Source organism: Cyprinodon tularosa, unplaced genomic scaffold (assembly GCF_016077235.1).
Source record: "Cyprinodon tularosa strain WSP-4 unplaced genomic scaffold, ASM1607723v1 ctg12, whole genome shotgun sequence".
In the NCBI taxonomy this organism is placed as follows: Eukaryota; Metazoa; Chordata; class Actinopteri; order Cyprinodontiformes; family Cyprinodontidae; genus Cyprinodon; species Cyprinodon tularosa.
This window is the reverse complement of record NW_024038003.1, coordinates 805,922-832,234: the sequence shown is the minus strand read 5'-3', so window position 1 is coordinate 832,234 and position 26,313 is coordinate 805,922. Positions and strand designations below refer to the sequence as shown.

At 37.6% G+C, this 26,313-nt stretch overlaps 1 protein-coding gene across 1 annotated transcript; it reads left to right on the top strand.

The window, feature by feature from the left end:
- Positions 1-453: 453 nt before the first annotated feature.
- stk11 (serine/threonine kinase 11) lies at positions 454-24,195 on the top strand. The gene is made up of 11 exons (XM_038270190.1): positions 454-610; positions 2,226-3,173; positions 13,076-13,159; positions 13,321-13,410; positions 13,796-13,928; positions 15,190-15,326; positions 15,415-15,542; positions 18,025-18,082; positions 19,995-20,188; positions 22,933-23,184; positions 23,741-24,195. Exons 2-10 carry the CDS (start codon positions 2,890-2,892, stop codon positions 23,139-23,141), a joined length of 1,317 nt encoding a protein of 438 aa, XP_038126118.1. The 5' UTR covers positions 454-610; positions 2,226-2,889; the 3' UTR covers positions 23,142-23,184; positions 23,741-24,195.
- The last annotated feature ends 2,118 nt before the right edge of the window (positions 24,196-26,313 follow it).

Here is a 26,313-nt window from a genome sequence, read left to right as displayed (position 1 = left end):
AATTCTGTACGTATCTTCTTTAATGTTAGTATATTGATGTGCATAATAAACCACATTGTTTTTGTTGTCAAATAATTGTCAATGTATGAAAAATTTAAATGTTTTGAAAATTCCACTTGAGATTATTACTGTTGCCACCATCTGTATTAGAGGGAAATAAATGGTAGGGGTGGCCATAGGGGTGATCAATGATTGGCCAAGGGTGGCCATGGCCACCCCTGGTCCCCCATCTTGCGCCGCCCTTGACCAAAAAAGGGAGAAGAAACGAAAATGACACTTTAGTTTGATAAAAAAAATATATATATAAGGAATTGGGTCATTTAAATGTATTCAACAAAAACGGCCGGATCAATTTACCGGTATTAGTGGAAATTGTTAATTAATTAAATGATAAGTTGAACCAAAGGTGGCAGAGGTCGTTGTCAGCAGCCGCTTTCCTCCCTGAAAACTTTGATTTGACGCAGTAACGTGTGGGGCGAGTTCAGGGGGGAGGTAAACAAGATGGCGACAACCTGAGAGGCAAGAGTAGCACGAATAGTCCGAAAAAATGCATTAGTCTTGTGTCAGACGGAGAGAGAAACAGCTTTTTCCGCGGACGGACACTCAGCGGGTGAGTTAACCTTATTGCCGATGCATGCTTATCAGCTAGAGTCTGCAGAAGGAGCTAGTTAGCTTTTTAAATGGCTAGGTAGCAGTTTACATTGGAATCCGAGCGTCCTGCTAGCTGAGGGTTAGCTCGCATTAGCTTGATTCATCTGTTGTATTTTATGTGTGTCTTTTCTGTGAATGCACATGTTGCTAAAGCTTATGTCGGTCCAGCTGTTGAATGGACACAATGCAACACAGGCAGATGAAAGAAAACGCTCTCATAAGCCTGTATGGCTTCACCGGCAAATGAAGTTGGATAGCTACTTCTGTTGCTGCATATCCAGCCCTTAGCTACACTTGTGTGACGACGTTTCGTTCGTCCCCCCCTCTTAATGTTCTACTGTACGCTGTCGGTGAAAGCAAACATTTTTATGTTGTTTTTTATTAAAATAAAAACAGGCGGGTGTTCTCTCGGTTGAACGTTTTGGCGTTTTAAGAACTTTAATGCTGGAAATCTTTTTCATTCATCCAGAGTCGCTAAACTAACTTAGCCTGCACCCTTCAAATGTTGGATGATGGACATCACAGTTTCTTCTGAACTGTAAAATTCAGCTTGAATTTCATATTATGTACATGTGCGTTTTTTGATATTGCTGTTTAGTAACCAAAGAAGAAAATTTTAAAATACTTTTTAAATCAAATTTAAATTTAAATCAAAAAAGGTGCTGTCGTACTTATCCCCTTTACTCTGATCCCATAAATATTATTTGGTGCACCTACCTAAATTTTGTATCTAACTGTTTTATGAAGGCCCCAGTATTTTGTTGCTGAACATTTTTATTAACATAGTACATGTGTGATTTCTGTAAAATTTAACTTGAATTTGGGTTGAATATTATGGAGTACCAACTCTGCCATATTTAAAAATAAATACAAAAGTAAATAAATGCTCAATGAATAAATAAGCATGCATTTAATTGCCCCTAAATATACAATAAACAAATTAATGTAGGTAGAAATTAAATTATACAGTGAGACTTACATTTATATATCTCTTTTAATTAGCTTCTTTAATTATTCACCTTTGTAATAATTTTCTTATTTATTTATTGTCCACTTTAATCTTAAACTTTATTTATTACTTATTTTTTATGTACTTATTTATGTGCATGATTTAATATTTTTATTCTTTGTATTTTTTTATCCTCTTTATTTCTTAAACACTATTTAGAAGCTAATTAAAAGAGATATATACATTTATGTCTCACTGTATGATTTAATTTCTACCTACATTTATTTGTTTATTGTATTTTTGGGGGTAATTAATTGAATGCTTATTTATTTATGAACATTTGTTTATTTCGATATTTATTTTTAGATGTGGCAGAGTTGGTCCTCCATAGATATGCTGTGATAAGCAATGAAATTAAATAAGGGGTGGGGACTATTTTAGCCTAACATTCTTGCTTCACGTCTGTTCTCTTTAAACATTTTTACTACTAGTCCTGCCTAATTATTGCAAAAAAAGTTAATAGGATGAACATACTAGGCTTTTTTGTGTAGGTACACTCCTAATACCAATTTTTTTGTTTTTTTAATTGCAACTTAAAACTAATTTGAATGAAAATTTTCCTCAGGTGACTTGCTCTGGAAACTGTGGTGACATGGAGGACACCTAAGAACGGTTCAACATATTGGATGGTCCAGTCAACCTTTGGGAGCTTGATTGGCACTAGTGGCAGACGCTCCTACTACTCTGATTGTTGATCTACATTTGGATCAGGCTATATACACACTGCAGGAACTATGTCCATTTGTAAGGACCTCTGACAGAAATGTACGGCTCTAAGGTTTCAAAGAAAGACTTGTTGCCTTGACTGGAAGGTGAATAGTATTAAAAGCCTAAATAAATTAGCAAAACTGTCTCAGTTCAGCATTAATCTCAATAAACCTAGTTCATAATGAGCAGTATTAAGTTCTAGCACATCACTGGACCCACCTTGTTCTGCACCTTTTTGTTTGTTTTTTTGTTTTTTGTTTTTTACCCCCTGCCCCTGAGTAAAAGGAGCCCTAATGTTTACAGATCTCAGATTGTTCATCCACCCGTTTCCTGACCCTCAGGCCCTATTTCCCCTTTATCTATTTTCAGTCTTTTTCATCCTGTTATTCATTCATCCTGTCTAATGGATCTACTTCATTTAGTGCTAAAAGGTTAACAACAAACCACACTTCCGTACCCATCGTAGCCATTTGCTAACCATTGTTGAGCATAGTGATTAAGCTGTTGTAAATCTTGCAATCATGAGTGACTGCGACCTGCCTCATCTTGAGTATCTAAATGACAATGAACTCATGGAGATGGATACTTTCATTCACCGCATTGACTCTACCGAGGTGATCTATCAGCCACGGAGGAAGAGGGCCAAGATGATTGGAAAGTATCTGATGGGGGATCTGCTGGGGGAAGGGTCTTATGGCAAAGTGAAAGAAATGTTGGACTCAGAGACACTTTGTCGCAGAGCGGTCAAGATACTAAAGAAGAAGAAGCTTAGAAGGATTCCAAATGGAGAAGCCAACGTAAAAAAGTAAGTTCTGATTCTTTATTAGGGCTGCAACTAACAATTATTTTGCAAATTGATTCATCTGTCGTTTATTTTTAATAATCGGATAGCAAAATGTTCCTGAAAGAAGGCTTTTTACGACATTAAACCAGGTGAAGCTAGAACTTTTCCACCTTAGGAGTTCTGTATAGAGCATATTGACAGACAAAAAAGATTTTTCTTAATTGCAAGATGTTTACCTATTTCTTTTTATAATTTTGGTATAATTGCTGCTCATGGTTGGTTACTCTGTCAGCTAAAGGTATGTTTTAGAGTCTCTATACTCCAGTTAATGATTAATCGATTACTTAATGAATTGACGATTATTTCAATAATCAATTAATCCGATTAATTGTTTCAGGCCTAATTCTTTCTGGGATTGGGTGTTACGCAGCATATCCTTTGTGTGTGGCAGACCTCATGTTTGTTCTCATCTAATCAGAGCAGCATTTGTTTACTCCATTCTCTGGCTGCCTTTTATCGGAATTTTTGTCATGATTTTTTGAAATAATTATAAATTTATTAAGGCCAAATCTGTGTAGTTTACAGCTTGCACCAACATATGCTCCCACACATCTTTGTTGCTTTGTTGCTCTATCCCATTTAAAAAAAAAAAAAGATTAATTGAAGGTTGTAGCTGTCACATGAAAATGTTTAGAGGGAATTAATACTCTCATCATACTATCATTCCAGCTGGTTTTGGTCACTGCAGTGAGGATTTTAATTAATCTTTGAGTCAAAATGTGTTTCACAGTACTCTTACTATGAATGGGCTTGCTTGTTTCACATATTATTCTGTAATGATTGTCATGTTGTTTATGGATTTGTTTGTTTTTTCCTGCACTATGCAGTTAGAAAAAGTTTAATTATGTCCTAAGTGATTATTTCTGGTGGCTTTCCTGAACATTCTCTGGAAGAAATTGTTGTTGTTTTATTTTTCTTTATCTGGGAAGAGCTCTTAAGTTTATCAATTTCATAAAAGAAATGTTTTTGTGATTGACAGTTATTAATTTTAAAATTTTATAACAGCCTTTTAAAGATTTATCTGTTATCCTACATATCAATGGGTTTTCTGCCTTACCCATTTACTAATGAGTGGCCAAAGTTTTAATCACATTAGTCTTATTAAATATCACTTCAGCCTTTCACTGTGGGGCTGTGCTAATAATAGACTTATCTCTAGAAAACTGTCAGAATGACTTCACTCGGAGCCAAAGAAGCTCTGCTTGTTCTTAAGCTTTACTTAATACAGAGAACAGGGCTGTATTCAATAGCTGTCTTGCTTTATCTGATTTCCTCACTAACTTTAATTGATTATCATTTTTATACCAACTGTCATAATATTTGTTGTAGTTCTCAATCCCCATCAATGCTGGTTGAGTACTGCTTTAGTGCTGTATAGTGCTCAGAAGGCTTTTAAAGGCTACTTGGAGTAGAATAGAGTGCTGTACACCCCGTTGAGCTGTGCCTTGCTTTTTATATAGGTTTATTATCTAGTTCATTTGTCCCAAAAGAACTAGAAGTTAATGATTTTAATTTCTAGATGCTGACAAGTACCTATGTACATCATGTTTTACAAAGTGGAAGCAGTTGCCTGTCCACACACTTCAGGTCACATTTCAGAAGGCAAATGCTGCCTGCAAAATGTGTTCTCTAAACAGAAAAATACTTATTTGTAGCATTTGGGCAGATCATATCTGAGGCGTGGCATGAAGTAAATATTACACTGGGTAAACTGCAGCGGTTTTACTCCACTACCCAGTGTAGATGGAGCACCTTAGCTATTGGTAATGTTTTCTGTTTATCATGCAGTTGGAGTGTAAACAGATGCTGAATGGAAAGAAAGTTGCAGGAAAGTTACCTAGAAGTTTTGTATTGATCAGTATGCAGCCCAACATTTGGGTTGTTTAAGTGTTAGATTCACTGTTTGATATGCTATTTTGAACTAAAAATCAGAGTATTATTTAGTATTTTATTGTGGCTACATTGCCAATGACCAAAAACCTAGGTTTCTGTGGAGGGGGTTCATTTCTGACTTCCATTTTCTTTTTTCACTAAATCTTATTTAACTATTTATCCCAGACAGAAACCACACTTGAAATCAATCCCATTGATGATTCATATGAGCCACTTTGAAAGCTCTGCTGATGTTACTCATCATTTATCTCCAGCAGGATTAGGCTTGGTGTGAGCAGCTGCCCTCTGAGGCTGACTGGGGTATCGCTGATCCATAATTACTTTTTATCTCAGAAAAGGTAATGATAAACTGACTCCATAGGTGGCTCTGTGTAGCAAAGAAAAGCTGTTAAGCCAGGCTTACACTGTGCAATTTTTATTTAATTTTTTGCCCTTTCCGGGGCGACTTTCCAGTCGTGCGAGAATTTTCCGATCGGGCAGACTTTCTGCCTGGTCATGTAGTGTACAGGCGGTAACGAGAGGCGATCAGCCTCTCACGCCCACCTCCCGATCTGGAATCGTGAGGTTTGGAGAAAATCCTACATATTTGATTTTCAGTCGACCGTCATTCGCATTGGGCATGCGCAAACAAGGATTCTTCTTCTTCCTCTCAGATGAAAACACAGAAGCATGCAGGGGTGCGAGTGAAATGGAGTTCATTTTGTGTAAAATTGACAGACTGTAGTAGTCAGGTTAGCTCAGCCATGTGTTTGTCCAAATACATCTGCACATTTTCATTTTAGGGCTCTCAGCACACAAAATTGCACAAATTGCCAAGGCAGCACGGTTCCCTCTAGTGAGCTTGACATTCCTCTTCTACTCATTTGGCTTCTTGATAGACGAGTCAGAGCAGCCCCGTCTCACTGCGGAGCTGAGTGCGAAGTGGTTTTTAGACGTACAGTGTGAGCAGGTAGATCCTATCAGAGCATCGTGCTTCAGACATTGTGAGCTGTGAACTCACACTGTACAACAATACCGCAGGATTTCGTCGTACAGTGTGAGCTGCAGCTGCGTGCAACGATTGAAAAGAAATCGCACAGTGCATGCCTTTAAGCAGCTGAGCTCTGAGCCACTTTTCATGTCGAAAAGGATGGTGGAGAGCACATACAACTGGTCACAGGAAAAGCTGAGCCTGTATCTATGTCTTGAAGAGAAGCAGGACTAGGCACCAAAAAAAAAAACCAACTCTGCCACCTATAAAGGTGTCAATTACAGCAATCCAGCTGATTTTTCTTCCCAGGATGATTATAACACATTCTTAGACTTAGACTTAGACTTCTTTATTTGTCATTTTGTATGCACGGAGTGGGAATAGGAATGGGAATAGGAATTTTCTACAAGCTGAGTTCTCTCAGTATTTATTCATTGAAAAATAGATGCAAGTCCATTTTGTCCTGCATCTTCAATCATTTGAGACTGAGCAAAATGAGCTGTCCAATCATGTACCAACATTATGGTTTAAGTGGGGACATATCGACATGAAGAAAGCAAGAGTTGCTGAGCCTACAGCTGAGCCAAAATATACATGGCAGTGCAGGAGGACGTACGCATAGCTAGTGCCATCACATAAGTTCAGTTCAGTTCAGTTCAGTTCAGTACAAGTGCAAGTTTATTTGTAACCGTGATTGGCTAAAACCAAAATTTGGTAGGCAGACACTAGGTGTTGCTATGCCAAGTCAGTTAAGGAAGCTCTGCTAAATGACCCCCTTTTCCCCCAAACAATGGATTCACAGTCCCAGATTAATAATCTATAGAATTAAACTGGGGTGCTACAAATGATCAATCTGACTTTCCAAGTTCGGAATGGGATAGTATGAGGGATTGATTTAAGATGAAATCCCAATATATTGCAGAAATATTAGCACTATGTCAGGTATCAAGCAAAGCGTGGTTTAAAGCACCCCAACACTGGACTCAAGCGAAGACGCCTTCTTTGGAGTGACGAATCCCATTTCTTCTGGCAATCTAATGGCCGAGTTTGGGAGGTGTCACGAGAACTGTACTTGTTTGAATAAATTGTGTTCTGTTTATTCAAGGTGGTTTTATATCGCGGTGTTATATTTTAGGAGCTGGGCGTGGTCCCTTTATTCCAGTGAAATAATTCTGATTGCATGGACAAATCCATGCCTCTGTGTGGGGGTAGTTTGGAGATGGCCCCTTCCTCTTTCAATATGAATGTAAATGTTGGACAAAGCGAGATTCATAAAGACATAGCTGAGAAAGTTTGGTGTTAGAGACCTCAGCCAAATAGAACGCCATCGCAATGAATTGGAGCAGGGACTAAGAGCCAAACATTCTCTTCCAGCTTCAGTCTAAAGCCTCACAAATCTGCTTCTTGAAGAATGGGCATCATACTTCCATAAACATGCACCTAAACCTTGTGCACAGCCTTCCCAGGAGAGTTGGAGGTTTTACAGCTGCAAATGGTGGGCTGACGTCATATTAAATTCCATGGTTCAGGAATGGAATATCACTTAAATTCATATGCCTGTCTAAGAGGTCCAGCACTTTAGGTAGGTGTTCTGTCTTTGTGCTCTTATGGGAAGTGTTTTGAACAAATGTACACAGTGGAGGTAACAGCCATAACAGCAGAGTTGAGGTTTTGGAAATATTCTAACTGAAAATAATTGATAATAATTAAACTTTATTGATCTCACATTGGAGAAATTGTTTGGGGTTAGGGGTCTTGCTCAGGGACCCAGAGTGGCCGTCTGTGGGCCTTATCCTTATCGCACCAGTACACAGTTGCAATAAATATTTTTCACCTAATAATAACAAAAAAGATAAAAGTATTACCAGTCACAGTATTTATGGAAATACTGATCTAGTGTATTAAAAACATATAGGTAATACCCATTTCTAATTCTGCTAAAAAATATAGTGAATCTTTGAGTAAAGTTATAATGATGTCCATTTAATTTCTCTTTTTCTTTTTTTTTTTCAATTTAACCAAAAACCTAAAACATTGTTTTTTTTTTTATTTATTGTTTAATGGGTAATACCAATGGTTTGAGGCAGTGGTTTAATGGTGTATAACTGGTAGCTACCCAGGTTCCAGTTCAATATTTGTAAGCTCCTCTTCTCCAAAGAGTTGTTTTTTTACTGTGGTTTTTGGAAATTGTTCTTGGCAATTGAATATATTTTCGGCAGCTGAATGTGTCTGTAAGTGAGAAAGTGTGGGAGCGTTCTTTCAGTCAGCTAACTGGGAGTGTGCAGGAATATGTTGGATTACAAAAAAAAGAGGGCTTTCTGTCAGTTTGCTGAATATTTCGTCAGAAAGACTTAATTATTAGCAGGATTATAGTTAAAAACATAATGCTGTTGTATCTATGACTTGCTGACCCATGCCTTTATGTTGCACAGTGAAATGCAGTTAAAACATTGCAGGTTTGGCTTTTAACTTAAATAGTTGGCATAGTCGGGTAAATTGCTGGGAAGTGTCTGCCTGTGAAGGCCGACTACGGTGCATGTTCAGCATGCCGTATTCTTGTTAATGAAATGGTTGCTGTTTGTAGGGTGTTGCTGTTGGGATGGGCGTGTTCATGCTTGTATTGATTAAGCAGTGCCCCTTCTGTTTCTATGGTAACAGTCTGTGAATGCGTGTCTGGAACGACAGGAACGCAAATGAACACAAACACACCTCCAGAGCCCAGCAGAGCGTGGATTGAAGTTCTGATGATCTGTTTATGTGGTTGCTGCGCTATAGTCTCTTCAGTATCGCTGAGTGTTGCAGTCCTGTCAGCACCGCAGCCTGAGGGCCGGTAGTACACAAGGTCTTTCGGTACAAATCTGAGCTGCAGATGGACTGCAGCAGTCACTGATCCTCCAGTGTCAGCAGAGATATTACTTTGTGTTATGGAGTAGCCGTTGGGATGCAGTAACACACAAAAATGAGGTACATGAGAGATGTGCTTGTTCAAGTGAAAGGCAAAGACGGTTTACATCTATAAATAGGGCTAGATAATTAACTGCTACTTCATTATGCTTTTCTTGAATGTGCACAGAGAAACCGCAGCGATGCATCTGTTACTGCTTGTGTGTTTCTGTAAAAGGAAGAGACTCACAAAGCCCAAAACAACCATGTTCAAATAATGTGTTAAAGGCACAGAATGGGCACAGTTTGTCAGGTTTTTAATAGTTAGGCACAAAAGAGATCCAGGGTACATTTTGTGTGAGGATGGATACTATAGTGTTTTGTGGACCCTGTTTTGTAACATCAGCAATCAATTTAACCCCTTTTAACCTTATTTGTTCTCTCAAAGTTTAAGGCAGTACTAAAGAACTTTCGGTTTTGGCGCTTTTTGTGGAAATAAAGACCGATGTCCTAGTCCCCTGAAGTTGGATTGGACTACATTTCTGTTTCCAGTGGCTGTTAAAGACAAATATCATTGAGGCTGTAAATCCATTGTAGTTGAAATAAGAAACTATTAACTTTGGTTCTGTATCGCATTCCGCCACCACCGTCCCCCTAACTCACCCAACTCTTCAGCGACTGATGTGCTGATGAGAAATGTAGTCGTATAGACTTCCATCTTTATAACGAATGGGTTAAGGTGGAGGTCTACCCATTTGTAGTTGTTTTGTAAAGCAGGTTTACTACCACCCTCCTCAAAGTTGTTTAGTGCTGGCAAAGCGACACGGACTCTCGGGTCATGACAGCGGTGTCATTCAACTAGTTAGTCGGCGTATAATCACAAAAGTTATGAAAATATTTTATGAAGGTTGAAAAGTTATTTATGATGTTTTAAATATTTTTTGCACAACATGGGGGTTGTGCATGTAGGCACTTTTCATATAATGATGTGCTTGTTTAATAAAGCTTAAACTTAAACAACTTTTATTTTTCATTTTGTATACACAGCGTATATAAAACAACATTTCATTTATTACAGCTTTCAGACAGTAAATTAACATTTCTATTCCACAAAGTTCAGCAGTGATCAAATGTAAACAGTGTTGGAGAAAAAACATGATGCAAAAAAAATGGAAGTTCAGAGCATTCAATATATATGGTGCAAATATGCAGTATTTTGGGTTTGGTGTTTTTAGTGTGATGCAGAGTCTGTATTTTCAACAGTTCAGCTGTCAAGCTATGGGTTGATAGTGCATGTTAATTTCTGTTGTCTGCAAATTTGAAATGAAAATGGTCTTTAAGAATTCAAATCAGATATACTGTGCAGTGAACATCTACCTTAAGCTGGTTTTATACCTGCAGTTTATAAACACATGAGCATCAGATTGACCTTTCATCCTTATTTCTTCCAGATTTAGTGCGGCTGAAAAAGAGAAACAGAACAGGTTGGGTGCACAACTGCCTTCAAAGCTTAGCTATTGTTAGGGCTGCAACTAATATTATTTTGCAAATTGATTTGATATTGATCTGTAGATTATTTTTTTCAATTAATAATCGGATGGCAAAAGGTTCCTGAAAGAAGACTGTTAACGAAATTAAACCAGGTGAAACTAAAACATTTCCACTTCAGGAGTTCTGGATAGAGCATATGGACACACGAAAAAGCTTGTTTTATCTTAAACGCAAAATGTTTATATATAATTTTTCTTGTAATTTTGCTATAATAAGAAGAAAGTTTTAAAGAAGTTTTTACAGTCTCTAAACTCCAGTTAACAATTATTCGATTACTAAATTATTTGATTTAAATTATTTGTTTTCAAAATTATTTATTTCAATAATCGATTATCACGTTTAATACTATTAATTGTTTCAGCCCTACTATTGTTTATACTGCTGCTCTCAACTCTGGGTTTATTTAGGATCCTCGAGGGCCGGTGCCCTGCAGCTTTTAGATGTGTCCCTGGTCCAACTTACCTGAACAAGAATCTCCTCAGAATTAAGGTGGAAGCAGAGACGCATCTAAAAGCTGCAGGTTACCGCCTCTCAAGGACTACAGTTTAACACCCCTGATCTAAAACATGAGAAGAGACAACTTTCTTATTTGTATTAAACAAAGAGAGGTTTCATCAAGCAGCTTGGTGCTGCAGAGGTTTACTCTTTTAATGTTACTTTTGTAACTTCTCCACTTCATTACAGGATTGTGAGGATACTAACATTTCAAATTCTATATATCAAATACTTAGGAAAATAATCAATACCCACTTCCTTTTTTGATACAATGGTGATAAAAATGACAAATATTTGAAGGCAGCATAACTTAAAAAGCTTCTTTTTTTTCCAATCTCACCACTGAATGTGCCTTTTCAACAAAATCACAGAGGCTACTTAAAGAAGTGTACATTTTCACAATATTGCATTCCTTTGTATATATTGTATGAAATATATAGTTGGCCTGTTTAGGATATTGTCGCTTATCGTAAATGTAAATCCCTTTTACTGTCCCACAATTGGGAAATTTGTTCTCTGCTTTTTGACCCATCCCCTTGCGGAGCAGTGGGCTGCCATTGTGTGGAGCCCAGGGAGCAATCGGGGGTTAAGGGTTTTGCTCAGGAACCCAGAATGCAGGCTGAGTGGATCAAGCCGGGTACTTGCAACCTTTGCAGACCACACGTGCACTGCTCTAACCCACTAGGCCAACACTCCCCTTATCACGGCCTTTATTGATCATGCTTGGTGTATACAGTTTACACTGAGTGGTAAAGATACTCTTAAGCAAAAGAATGTCCGGGGAAATATGGGTTAATGGTTATTGATGTCATTATCCTAGTATTCAACCACAGTATTGTCTCTATGTTGTACTGATATCTATAAAATATAGTCCAAGTCCCCCTGCAAACGTGAAGGCTCATCGTTAGCAGATCAGAAAACCTCCATATTGTAATTAATATTATTAGCATTCTAAGCTTCGGGAGGCACCTTTATCTTGTGATTTTTATTAGAAATCAACAGATGCAGGGTTTCTCCATTTACATGAAAAAAATAACATAATATTGCACAAGTCTGGATTTAAACAAAGAAATAGACATTAACACATCAAATAAACATTAACAATGGATAACAAATGGAGGGAGCTTTGATGCATGTGCTGATTGTGATCTCAGGGCATGGCTGCTGAATGCACTAATGAAACACGTGCACTTATTAGCTGATATCTGCCAAAGATTTTGGCTGGCTGATGTGTGCTGGAACTAGTATTAATCAGATCATTGTGTAAGCAGCTGCTATCTACGTAGCATACTTTCATATTCACCTGCAGAGGTCATTAGTAACTTACTGTCACTGCACCAGATTTTCTCTTGAAATTTTGTTTAAACTCATTTTTGGGGTACGCACATGCGATTGTTGTTTTGCCTGTGTCGTCTTTCTGGTGGAGTAAGCCAAATTAAAAAGGGTAAATAAACAAAGCTCACATTGTTCAGGAATATATTTTTAATTGATAAAATAGCAGAAAAAAGATATATAGGCAATCTAACAGCTTTTTAAAAACCTGAAACATCGATTTATAACTTTCCTCCGGTTCCCATGTCAACACTATTTGAGCAATAAAGGATTTTGTTATATTTCTGATATACAACACTAATAACAAATACAATGTTAAGATGCAATCAAGTCCAAGGGATCGGTTCTCACTATTTTAAAACGTGTGTTGTTGCCATCATAATCTAATGTTTTGAATAATAAGTCCTTAAATTGTAAAGAATAACTCCATTTCCATATTAAATGGACTACACTGATAAAATTAAAGCTACAATACATAAACTAGTCAGTTGAAGGAATTGCAAACTATAAATACAGCAAAGACTTTTGTTTTGGTCCTAGTACATAAAAGTGAAAGTTTACTTTCAACTAATGGCAGCACTGGTGGAATGAATTATAATCAGAGGCTTTTTTGCAGGGCTGTTGATGTATGCATACAGTTTTGTCCTAATTTAAGCAAAATGTGCTGCCAGTATGACCTGGCAAGGCTCTAATTCACATTTTGCTTGATTATGTCTTTATTTATTTTTTTTATTTCTAGGGAAATTCAGCTGCTAAGAAGACTCCAACACAAGAATGTGATCCAGTTAGTTGACGTACTCTATAATGAAGAGAAGCAGAAAATATATCCTTCAACTTGTGATCGAGTTTTATCTACATTTATTATTATATATTAGGCTTTTTTTTTTCTTTTTACCCATAATCCTATACATTTTGTTTGGTTTAAAACTAGTTGTGTTTTAAGTATCAGTGTTTGCAGTAAATTATCCTCAACTCCTATTTTACGTATATGGTAATGGAGTATTGTGTTTGTGGAATGCAAGAAATGCTGGACAGCGTCCCGGAGAAAAGGTTTCCAGTATTTCAAGCTCACGGGTAAGCCCCTCATTTCCCCCCGCCCTCCCCATTCCTACTCAAGTCTCTCTTTTTCTGAGCCTCTAAGCTATATTTAGTCTGAGCCCTTCTCCTGCTGCTTCTCTTGGCCTAAGTTTAGATCCGAGTCTGCAGGGTCAATACTGTTAAAATAACTCTGCACGACTGTTTAATATATAGTTACTTTCAGAATGCTTCTAATGACTGATGGTTGTTGTAATCATAGTGCTTTTTTTCTTTTTTTGCTTATATGCTTTGTCAGTAAAAACAGAACTTCTAATTTAGTTTTATCTTCCAATATTTTTTGTTGATATCCATAAAATAAGACTTTTTCCTTTTGTCAACATGCATAATTACCTAATTTTCTCTGTCGTTTTTTTCTCTACAGGTACTTTTGCCAACTCATAGACGGACTTGAATATTTGCACAGCCAGGGAATCGTTCACAAAGACATTAAACCAGGAAATCTGCTGCTGACTACGGATGGATCTCTTAAAATCTCTGACCTTGGAGTCGCAGAGGTTAGCCAAAGTCTATTTACTATTAGTCTTTAGCAAATCAACCATCTCCGCTTTTTAGCTACGTGGGATTTTTCTTTAGCCCTTTATGTTTTTGAAAGCATAAAGGGATAAAGTTTTACAAGATTTGTGATATTGTCAGTGTTGTTTTGAACAGGTTCAGTGGTATTCCAAAAAAAGAAAATTAAAAACAGTAAGTTTTTTGGAATGACTATGACCTGGATGACTGACGGTCTTCACCAGCAGGTTCATTGGTTTGTAACAATAGTCACACTGTCCCTTGCATTGAATCAAAACATTGTTTCCTCCTGATATTTGGGAAAACATTGGAGATATGACTCCACTACCTTTTTATATCTAAAAACATGATTCAGCCATTTGCGAAAGCAAAATCTAAAACCAAAGTCAGCTCCTGTAAAGTGAACCCCTGCCTAAATTGAAGTCTTCTCCAGCTCCATTTATCTTCGCCAACCAGCTTTCCTAAAGGTCTCCACAGCACGATCCTTCTGCCTCCATGTTTCTCTAACGGGACTGTGTTTTTTAGCACCACCTGCAGCGCTAACACCACATTTCAATTCTCATACAGGCCCTGATAGCTGCTTCTCTGATTGCTGACCACCTTACCTGACCTGTCAGTTATTAGGGGTCCATGACTTTGTTGGTTTGCAGTGATTCCATTTAGATGGATTGTTCATCTCTATTTTAATTCTGTTCAGTTTATTTATATGGCGCCAATTCAACACACAAGGAGCCTTAGAGAAAATTCTAAGGCTGCTGGGGTGTTGTTTGAGAATCAAAACCTCTACCTATCCCTGTCCTCTTTGATTCTGGTTGTTCTCCTATGTTGTCTAACAAACCTCTGTGGTTTTCACATAAGAGCTGCATTTATCCTGTCCTACACGTGTCAGAATAAAATCTCCCTTCATTTTTCAATTTAGGCACGGGTTTATGTTGTTCTGTCACGAACAATCCAAAGTAAAAACCCTCAGGATTATAATTGTAAAGTGATTAAAATGTGATATGTTTACATTGTAACGTATGCATTTGCGAGACGTCTTTTAAAAAAAAAATAAATAAATGTCTACAGACTAAGTTTAGTTTTTTTTGTTTAAAAGTTTTTTATATAAATCAAAGTTTAGTTTCCAACATACATTTGTTCTTGATTTAAATGACAAAAACATAGTGTAGTTAATCAAATATACATCTAGTAGAGAAATATTAATAAAATTCTTCATCACAGTCTCCTCATTTCCATCTTTTTCAGGCCCTTCACCCGTTTGCAGAAGATGACACATGTCGTACGAGTCAGGGCTCACCAGCCTTCCAGCCCCCAGAGATCGCCAATGGACTGGACACCTTTTCAGGGTTTAAAGTGGACATTTGGTCTGCTGGAGTAACACTGTGAGTAACAATTACCATGCTGTTTTCATTTTAGTTTGATCATTTTAGCCTCCCCTACTGTTCCTGACCGGTCATTCTTTACATTTAGATATAACATTACGACAAGTCTGTATCCGTTTGAGGGAGACAACATCTATAAGCTATTTGAAAACATTGGTAAAGGAGACTACACTGTTCCTGAGGAGTGTGGACCCCTCCTGTCAGACCTGCTGAGAGGTAAACGTCGTGTTGAATGCTTGTTTTCAATAAACATGAAAAATACTAGATCCAGGTCGAAATCATACCTTTTAATGATGCAGCACCTTCCCACAGAGACATTTAAGGGTTTCATATTATAATACATCGGAAAATAAAAACAACAAGGCCTCCAGAGCCCTTTTTTGCCATTTGTTTAGGAAAATTCCTCTCAGGTTAGGTAGAAGGCATGTATCAAAAATCTCTTCTTTCAGACATTTTCTAAAGGAGCTGTTTTGACTTTCCACCCCCCATCGCGGCCAAAGGCAGTGCCCCCACACCACGCAATCATGACAAGCAGTAAGAGTTTGTAATGATTGCGGTTAGGAGAGCAGAATAATGCATAAGAAAAAGGCCTGACTTAACAGATGGGCTGCTACACACTGCTCTGAGTAGATTATAAGGGACAGCAATACAAAACAGGAGCAACTTGGCCGTTAATTGTATTTATTCTATCAGAAATGCAGGCAAATCTCACTCTAGTCATCTCAGTAAAGAGCATGGAGCATTTCTTCTAAATACAGAACGAGCCCCGTCTTCCAAGGGACGTCCGGAGACCCAAGACTGTAAACAACTTTTCAATAAACATACCAACAAGTACAAGTTCATATTTAGCCTAAGCTGCAACAGCATATCTGCTGTGAGGAATTAACCAGCTTGCTATTAACAAAAGTAATTTAACACAAGCACACAATCAGGATTACTTCAGATATCCTGTTAATTAAAAAAAATATAAACAAACCTTGCTGCAGTACTTATGGGTTTACAGGGTCAGACTAAGCGAGTGGTTCTCAGTCCTGGTCCTCGAGGATACATCAGTGCTTAACTACTGAGGTCTCAGTCTGCTCATCAAATTTTTTTATTTTTTGAAAGGGTCAAAATGGCTATATTAAAGATATTTATCAGCATAACCTTGCATAAGCTACAACGGATTTGTATCTGGTATTTGTTTCAACTCTAAAGTTAAATGTCTTTTTTAAAATACATAATGGTAAAATCAAAGAACAATACCAGCGAAGGGAAATTATGCAGATTTTTTTTTCCTTTTCATACCTAAAAATTAGTACATGCTCAAGTAGTTCTAAGGCAACTAGTGTACTAAATTATATCGATTTGTATTGAAGTAAAGGAAGTGGAACTCAAATGTGTGCCGCACTTTTCAGAATAGTTGTTGCATAAAAAAATATAGTTTTCTTTCACATCATAATCAGTAGAACTCATGTTGTCAACAAAATCTCAGCTGCAATGTGACCAAACGTTACAAGAGGTGTGAATACTTTCATCGACCCCAGCAATGCGCTTATTTTTTTTTGTGAGGAAGAGAGATGATTGTTGATGCTTTATTAGGGATTGCCTTGTCCAAAATTCAGCAGATTTATAAACTGGTTTGTTTTTTATATAAATGAGTTGAAAATAATCATATGAACTATCAATTTGTCCAGGATTTTAGGTGTTTTAGTGAGCTTTCTGCCTCTTATTTTTCCTGCGGTCTTTCTAGTTTTTATCCAGTAGGTGATGCTGTAACACTGAAAGTAAGAATGACTGCTGTACATGCTTGGTTTCCTCCTGACAGTAGAAATCCCTTCAGCTGCTGACGTGTTTTCCATTGATCTGAAGCCAGGAGTAGAATAATAAACACTATAGTCGGGCTTTGCTCTTACAGAAATGAACACGGCAATATTTCTACTCCACCGTAGTCCCCCTTTTTTCTATTCTTTTTTCCCCTCTAAAAAAGAAAATAGTTGCTTTGCTGTGCAGGTTTATAACATAAGAATTATGATGGGTGGATCATGTTTCTGGTGGTTATTGTAAAATGTGTTTGCATATATATATAAATTTAAGCTGAAGTCCACCTGTTCTCCTTTTTACCAATCTTGGCATTGAGCCCTAAATCTATAACAATAGATGGAGGAAAGTGGCAATCTATTGCTGTTTTAAAACACCCCGTCTCCTTACTTTGTGGCTATGACGTGTGTCTTTGATGACGCAGCACATGAGGAACGGTCCATCCGTAATTACATGGTCTAAAATAAGCCTAGTACCACAAAAGGTGTCCTTCAGCAGGCACAGCACTACGATCAGCTCTATGCATTCTGCCCTTTTCTGCTTGGTGACTGACGGGAACATCATTAGTTAAAAAGGCACCATGTCACCCCTAGATTAGCACTCTGAAATTCTGCTGTACACATAATTCCAGTCTGCATTACAACAATTAAGAGACAATATGATATTAGAGTGATATGCTACTTACCGACGCTCATTTACTATTGACATAACACAGGTTGTGGGAATTACTATAAGGTCTTTGGTTGCAATAACTAATTCTTTCAAATGATTTGTACCTCGTGCTTTACTCCTCTTGTTAAGTGCTATGAACATCTTCCCAACACTCAGGAAGCAGAAGCAGGTAAAGTTTTTTTTTTTAATGAAAGTGATTAAATCCACTCTTTAATATGTTTTGCAGGAATGCTTGAGTATGATCCTGCAAAGAGGTTTTCCATACAAAATATCAGGCAACACAAGTAAGTGTGTTTCTGTTTTTCTTCCTTACAGTAAATACTGGATCTACTTTGTGTACCAAAACACAATAAAAAATTAGACCAGGGAAATAGTGAAATATTCAAAACCCACGGTGTCACACTCTTATCGGCTAATGAGCTCAAAGATATCTGCAAATGGTTGCTAAGCATTGAAATGGTCAGCAGAGCTCACAATTACGGGGAAGACTGCTGACCTCACAGATGTCAAAAGGACACTCACTGACAGCCACCACCAACGAGGGTAGAGGCTGGGGTATACTTAACACGTTCTGCACAGCAAAGAAGGGCATAGAACGCAGTGTTTGCCGCTTTTATACTCAATGCTGGTTACTCCCCTCTACCCAATATTGTGACCAACTATGGGGGGTGTTTAGGGCACAGACTGTAAGCTTACAACACCTCGTATGTTGAAGCAGAGATAGCAGAGATGTTTCCATTTGGGAATTCTCGCCAGTAGGACCTATCACTTGTCCATCATGTTTTTTCACACAGAACTGTCCTCGTTATTATAAATTTTCCAACTTCCTTCTGCTTATAAACATTGTGGAGATGCTAATTTTATTTCTTCCATTTCTAAGACGCTAAGTTTTTTTTCTCATAATCTGTAAGCCATGATCATTAAATTTACTAGGACAAACTTGGAAATTAGGGAAGCCTTGATATGAAAATATGAACTGATGTCTATAGCCCATAATAATATTGCTGTTAGGGCTGAAGGTAATAGTTACCAATAATATACGTTTCTTTCTCCTTTGGACACCGTGAAAGACCAACCACAGTGCTGACAGCGCTTCTCTGCTTCAAAGGGCTGCAGCTAACAATTATTTTGCTAATCAATTATTTTTCGATGAATAAATTAATAGTCGGATAGCCAAAGGTTCCTTAAAGGAGACTTTTTACAAAATTAAACCAGATGAAACTAAAACGTTTCCACTTGAGTTCTGGATAGAGCATATTGATTGACGGACAAGATTTATTTTTTTAAATCTAAAATGCAAATACATTTATTTTTTTTTTTTTTTTTTTTTTACAATTTTTGCAATTGCTGGCTAAGTGTGTCGCTCTATCAGCTAAAGGCATGTTTTTAAGAGACTCTAAACTCCAGTTAACGATTAATTGCTTACTAAATTAGTTAATGATCATTTCAATAATCGATTACTCATGATTAATCCAATTAATTGTTTCTGCACTACTGCTTTAGTTTTTTTTTATTTTTATTTTATTTTGCTGCGTCACATTCACTGTTGCAGGACCAAACCAATACCACATGACCGGTCTACTTTTTATTGCTATGTCTGACCAATTTTTAACTACCACAATAAGAGCCTAATTAACACCTATTCAATATTTTGGTTAAAGACAAATTTATAGTCAACTTGTAAGGTGGTCATGGGATACTTAATAGTCAATATAATTCTAATATACTGTTTGTTTGTCTTTGCTGGGTGGTTTGTGATGTTGCGGTTTTATGAAACTTGGCCAACTCATCTTCAATCTTATCTTTTGAAGGACGAAGCTTTGATCATTGCAACTCTGCAACATTAGCCTCATATCCCAAGAGACATTTTCTGATCTCCAAAGCATTTAGGCTGCTTTGGAGATCATTTAGGCAATCTGTCTGTATTTATCCTGTCAATAAAGGTCTTGTGTTGTTTTATCATCTGTTAATTGGTATGACCCTCTCTCTGGTTTTCTTAAATGAAGGCCTCTGCTTTTTCATGGAGTTCTTATGCGCTATTGAGAGGATGTACTTTGTTTTAACGACTACGCCATTATGGAGGAAATTGTGCCAGATTTGAATGAAGCTATATCCAAAAGTTGACTTAAAATAGTTTAGGACAGACACCAGCTCCTGTATTTACATTCACTTTGTTCCCTGTTTATTCCTTACTAGCTGGGTACGGAAGAAACATCCTCCATCTGAACGCCCAGTACCCATCCCTGGCTGCGCAGAGAGCAGGGACCAGTGGCGCAGTATGACAGTTGTTCCCTACTTAGAGGATTTGCACGGCTACACAGAGGATGACGACGACGAGCTCTATGATGGAGAGGATGAGATCATTTACACTCAGGACTTCACAGTGCCAGGTAAGACTGGTCATAGCCTCTGTTGGGTTCAACTGTCACTGAAAGTCTAACATCTCCTCCTCTAAACCAAAGTTGAAGTAGTCATGAGCTTTTTATTGGACTTTAATATGTATGAGGATTTTTTAAGATGATTAATGACACCAGGCTGATTAATCAAAGTTAGCTTCTTGATCCTCAATCAATAATTAAGCAGTCCAGATAGTTTTTTTTTTTTTTTTTGTAACTAGTAGGGCTATAGTATAATTACGGTTGGTCTTATTTTTCTTTTTTATAAATGTAAATCCACGTGAGCCGTTCTGAATTTAGCAAAAATGCTTTAAATGTAGCAAGCTAAAGCCAGTTGTGGTACTCGACCTGGTAGTGTGTAGCATTTTGTTCTACAAAGACGCAAACCAAGAAAGTAACTTATGATGAACTCCTTAGGGAGGGAAAATATATTGGGAAATTAACCAATTTCTAATGGATTAATTGGATTTCCTTTTTTATAATCAGATATAAAAATAACTTTGAAGCAGGTGAGGCTGATTGAGCAACTTTACAATGAAGTTTTTCTACTTTAATCTTTTTTGCTGAGGTTTTTTATTCAGTTTTCTCTACTAAGGCTCTGAATGAGTCAGCAAATAACAGGTTTTAGAGTCTGTATACCTCAGTTAGGAAGTATTTGATTACTTAAATAGTGGAGGAGTATTTTAATGATCAATTAATCATGATTAAACGGATTAGGTTATCCAGCCTTAATGTGGAATGCAGGCAGCCAATAAGTGAACCTGTCTTTCTTACTGAAAATGAATAGTGACTGAAAGGGTCCACTGGGCATAAGGTCCTTCTCCAAACCAAGCTAGTGTGTGGGCTTTGCCAATCATCTGGAACAAGCTGCATCTGTTTCCTCATCTTCTAAACAGAAAGGTTTCTATTAATTAGCTGTTAATATGAGCTGTACTGTTGATAGATGTTTGGGAGAAGAGACATTAACAGAATGCTTTAACTTGTTTTCTGACTGTTTTTAATCATACTACCCCCACCTAAGACTTCATATCCTCAAGTCTGTTGCTAGGTAACAGCCTGTAATGTAAATGCAGCAGTCAGTGTTGGGCATCTAGAAGTGGTGCCCCACATAAAAACCAAACGGAGCTGCAGAATGTGAATGAAGCAAACTATAAATAGTCCAGTTGAAAGGGTTTCGGTTTGGGACTATGAATGGTTTTTCCAAGGCTTACTCCCACACACACATACACAGGGCTTTGTCCCTCATAGGAAGCTTCATTTGAATGAGTGTGAGCTCGAATGATAACATAAAGCTCTATTTGTGTTTTTGCTTTAGCATTAAAGAACCTCTTGGCTTTTTTTTTTTTCTTCTAAGAGCAGATTTCCGATCTTTGTTTCATAGTGAATTTCAGCAAGTATTACAGTTTTTGTGTGTGGGAGTTTTCTCAGAGCCCCATCTGCTCATGGTGACAAACTAAGACATCCACACTTCATAACAAAAAATGACATCAAGGTTTCACCTGATGGATTTCCTGTTTTTATCCGTTAGGTTTTTTTTTTTTTGTCTCGTGTGGGTTTGTGACCTGAAGTTCTCTCTCAGTGCTGCAGATAAAACATCTTAAGCCTGAGTGATTGAAGTTTCTGATTTTCTGATTCTTTAATGATAGGATTTAAAACTCCTGTCTTGTAAATTTGTGTTTCTCCAACACTCGTAGATTAAATATTACCTTATAGCATATTGTGCATATTGTGTTGCCGGTTTCTTTTAGGGGGTTTAAAACTGAAAGTTACAGGTCTGGTTTCCCTAGTGGCTAAAAATACAGTGTTGTTTTATAATGACTCCAATCTTAAAAACAAAAAAAACTTTGTTCTGTGAAACTTTAAAACATTTACAAAGGAAAGTTGTTTGCAATAGATTTGTCTTTATTTACACTGACTGCAAACACATTTGTTACTAAGCTTGGAAATTTCTTGTGGAACAGGAAACTGATCATTTAAAGTGAAACATGATAAACAAAAGTAGACAAACCTCTCTTGAAATATATTTAAGATGGAAAAATTTAAGCAATTAGTAAACAAAGTTAAAATCCTAAATCAGCAACCTGTTGAGTAGTAGTTCCCCTGATCAGATTGTGCTTCTTATATTACTTTAAAATTTGCAAAAATACAGAAGTCTGTAAAGTGGCTTCTTTTAAGCCATTACGTTTTGTCTTGTTTGTTGAATGCAGTGATGGTTGTGTATTTTAAGAGCTGCCAGAAGGAACAGCAGTGGAATAACTGAAGGTAGGAGGTGGTGCATCATCGATGATCTTCCTGAGTAAAACAACTACTGAATGCAGAACATTTAAAGTTTCCATTCAGACTTACATTTGGTCGAATAAGCTAAGCATAAAATTCCTGGAAACAGGTTTTAGGTTTAGTTTTTTTTTCTTCTTGTTTCACAATTGGGATCATTGGTGGTGCATTGACTCCTACCTCCATCTCCCTCTGAAAGAACATTCAGATTAGATGAGAGTGAAGGTGTTTTAAGATGTAGAAATACCACCTGGCAACTTTCAGGAGCTGATGGTCTCACCATCCAAGTGACAATAATCTAGGTTTAAACTAAGACGCAAAGAGAGTTATACAGCAGGTAGGACATTGAGTGGTCCCAACCCTTTAACAGCACCTCTTCTTGGACCATCAGTTTAAAACTGCTTCTTTCATTCTAAGGGGCATCGGCTGATTATGGTTGGGTGTTTTGTTTTGTGTTATTTCAGGGCAAGTGGTTGAGGAGTACCAGGATCAAGGGAATGCAGACCATAGCCCAGCAGTAGCCAAGCCAGTTTGTGTGAATGGGACAGAAGGGGGGTCTCTAAACAGCAAGTCCAAAGCTGAACGCAGGTCTTCCTCCTCGTCGAACCCCTCACGTAAAGGAGTTTCCACAGCCAGCAAAATCCGCAAGCTCTCCACCTGCAAACAGCAATGACAGCCCTCTGATCCTTGTTTTTCCCACAACAGCAGCCCATCTGGTAAGTGTTTCAACGCCTTAAAAGCTGCACCCTAATGCTGCAGATCCAGATAAAAACTAGTTAGAAACATGTGCAATAGTGGAGAGGAGAAGGGAAACAGTCGGTGTTGGTATTCAGCATGCAGCTCTCTGACTCATCACCACTTTCCTGAAAAATGCAAGACTGTTTTTGTACCTTTTTTTTTTTCTCTTATGCCACAAAAACACCTTTCAACTGGTCTGTCAATATTTCAACTGGTTGTCAGGGCTCGTTCTTCAAACCAAGTAGGACATGTCTAAGCTTCAAGCACTTTACACAATTTTCCGGTTACCACCCACAGCTGCTCTCTGTCTTGCAATCAGAGCGAAGCTGTTTGTCATAGGTGCAGTGCAGAAGAGATGCTGTGTATTAATTTGTTCAAGCGATGACTCATCCCCAGTGAGATAAAGTGGGTTGTGGGATGTTTGTGTCTTTTCTCACGCTGTCGGTTGACTCTTTCCGTTCTAACACTACGAATTAGTTTTGTTTCTTGGGTAAAAAAATCTGTTAGATTCTGATTTGTTCCTTTCTCTTTCAGGTCAGCCTGTCCTCTGTCCTCTTCCCTTTTTCATCTGGAGTCTTCACGGCTGGGAATGAAACTGCTGACACTGACGTGCCCACACCTCCCCGGACCCCTGGCTTGCGTAGTCTTGTTTTAGGGGTCTGGGTTAAGAAGGACGACATGAGAAGTTCTGTTTGCTCTGAGACTGAGGCCTTTGCTGTGAAGATGTTTCTTTTCTTTTCTTTTTTTTTCTTGTGTCATCCGGTTCTGGTTATTTCCCGCCCTCCCTGTTCTTTCATCTTCATCAGATGGCCAAGTGTTGCACCGGGCGTTTCGGACACCATCACCCTTCATCCAGCCCAAACCCCACCCCCCATTCTCAATCTGTTTCTCCAGCTACCTTTGTTTTTACTGAACCCTGATGGCAGTTTTTAATGCACATTGTGATGTGTAAAATATTAAAGTGGGGAAAAAAGCAAATGTATGGATAATTCTGTATTTAATCTACTTTTGTGTGTAATAATTATAATAGTACAAGAACAAACACAAACTGCATGCACAATAGGGCTGAATGAAAGGGAAGGTAATCGGTTTGTGGAGATGCCTGACTTCCATCATTGGCAAATCTTAATTTAGGTTTACATTTATTTTTTTCATTATTTATAAAGAATGTGTCCCAAACAATCTGTTTTGCTCAATTTCTCTATTTTAGTTAACATTTTTAATACACAGCAGACTTCAGTTGTTGATCCCTGTCCTTAACCTTTAATTGGATATTTCTTCCACATGTGCTCACATAGATGAGTAGCTGTGGGCAACCTCCTGATACCAAAGTATACGAAGATTTTAAATACAATATTTTTTTATTTTTGAAAAACATAAAAAAATTCTGCATACAATTCTAGTGATTCAAAGTTTATCAAGATGTGTAGCTGTCAAAGAAAGTGGCATTGATCTGACAATACTCTTCCTCCCCCATCCTTTATTGCACACTGCCAGCCAGCTGGCTGAAGAAGGCATCCATCCTTTTTCTCGCTTACAAAGAAGACAAATTTAGCTTTTTGAAAATATTTCCGGTATTAGAAAACACCCAAAGCATGCTGAGAAAACAAATGTAGTTTGAGAAGCAAGTCTGTTAAGAAACCAAGTCTTTTGAAGGGGACACACCCATTAGGCTATTTTCTGTCCAATACATGTATGGTTATGTCTGTCCTTTTTGTCTTCTTTTTGCATTTGTAAAGAATACAGCAAACAATTGCAGTTTTTTGAGATGCTCTTCAGAAAGGAAGAAATCACATCCTATTTTAAAAAGGGTATATCCTTGAAGGAGGGGGACTATAACCTGTGACTGTAACTACATTTGGTTTAGAAATAATATAAACCTGAGAAATTCCTCCTATAAAACACTGCTTTGTGCAGATTTTCTTTAGGATCTTATTCCAATTTTTTTGAAGAATATCTGCAACAGAATTATATTAATGGTACAAGCTTAGTCAATACATATTAATTTTGTTTTTTTAAGGAGGGTATAGATTTGTTTCCCTTAATTTGTTGTTTATTTGGAGGACTCTAATCACCTTACAATACAAGGTGATTTGAAAAACCACTTTGGAAGGTTGTTAGGTTATTCCTTAGCTCTAAGAATAAAAAAAAGGTTATTTGGCCTTAAAGGTTGCCAACCCCTGTTCTATATTTTGATACCCTGAAGAAACGGGGGGGAAAAGAAAGGTATAATGGGTTAATTTATTTGTGTTGTATTTAATAAGACAATCTAGAGAAAGATTGACAATTAAAATCAATTTGCTTTTAATCAAAATCACCTAAAAACAGATTGTTACAGAACAGCATCATTAATTTCTATGAAGAGAATAAAGTCTGTATCAAAATCAATTAACGGTCAATATAAAATAACAGGGAATCCAGACTTTTTAGGGAAAATTTTGTTTAATGTCTAAAACGATACAGTACCTTCAGAAACTTTACCACCCTGATAAATATTTGATGTCAGGCATCCATGCTGCTCAGTTGAAGGCAGACTGCCCTGAAAATTACGCAGTTGTCCTTTTTTCTTTTTTCCTGCATTGTTGCACCAATCACATCCATGGGAGCCTTGCCCTCGTCTTATGCATCATGAGCTCCTGACTGGGAGAAGATCAGAGAGCAGGTGAGTCACGACTGCGAGGGGAGGAGGGAGAGCGAGGCTTTTTACGTCAGCAAGGTCAACACAGAGGCTCCAACCAGAGACGGAGAGGTGCAGGGAAAGGGGTCTCCTGTTAGGATGATGGACATTTCAGCATTCGGCACGTCAGGACACACTTCATTTCTCCTCTCAAGGGAAATGACTGGGTGCACACCTCTCAAACACTAGCTTAGCGTGAAAGAAAATAACTTCTCTAGATTTTTTATTCTAATAAAAAGGATTCTGCCAAGACTGCAGCAAATCTAAACTAGTCTTCAAATAACGAGGATGGAAAAGCCAAGATTTCTGTCTACAGGTTATGCACTGTAGATGAAACCTTCCTTGGCAATGTAGGTTTTTCTACTCTGTTTTGGAGGAGTTATGCTGAGATTATGCATTATGTTGGGCAACGATCTAACAAAACTGCTAA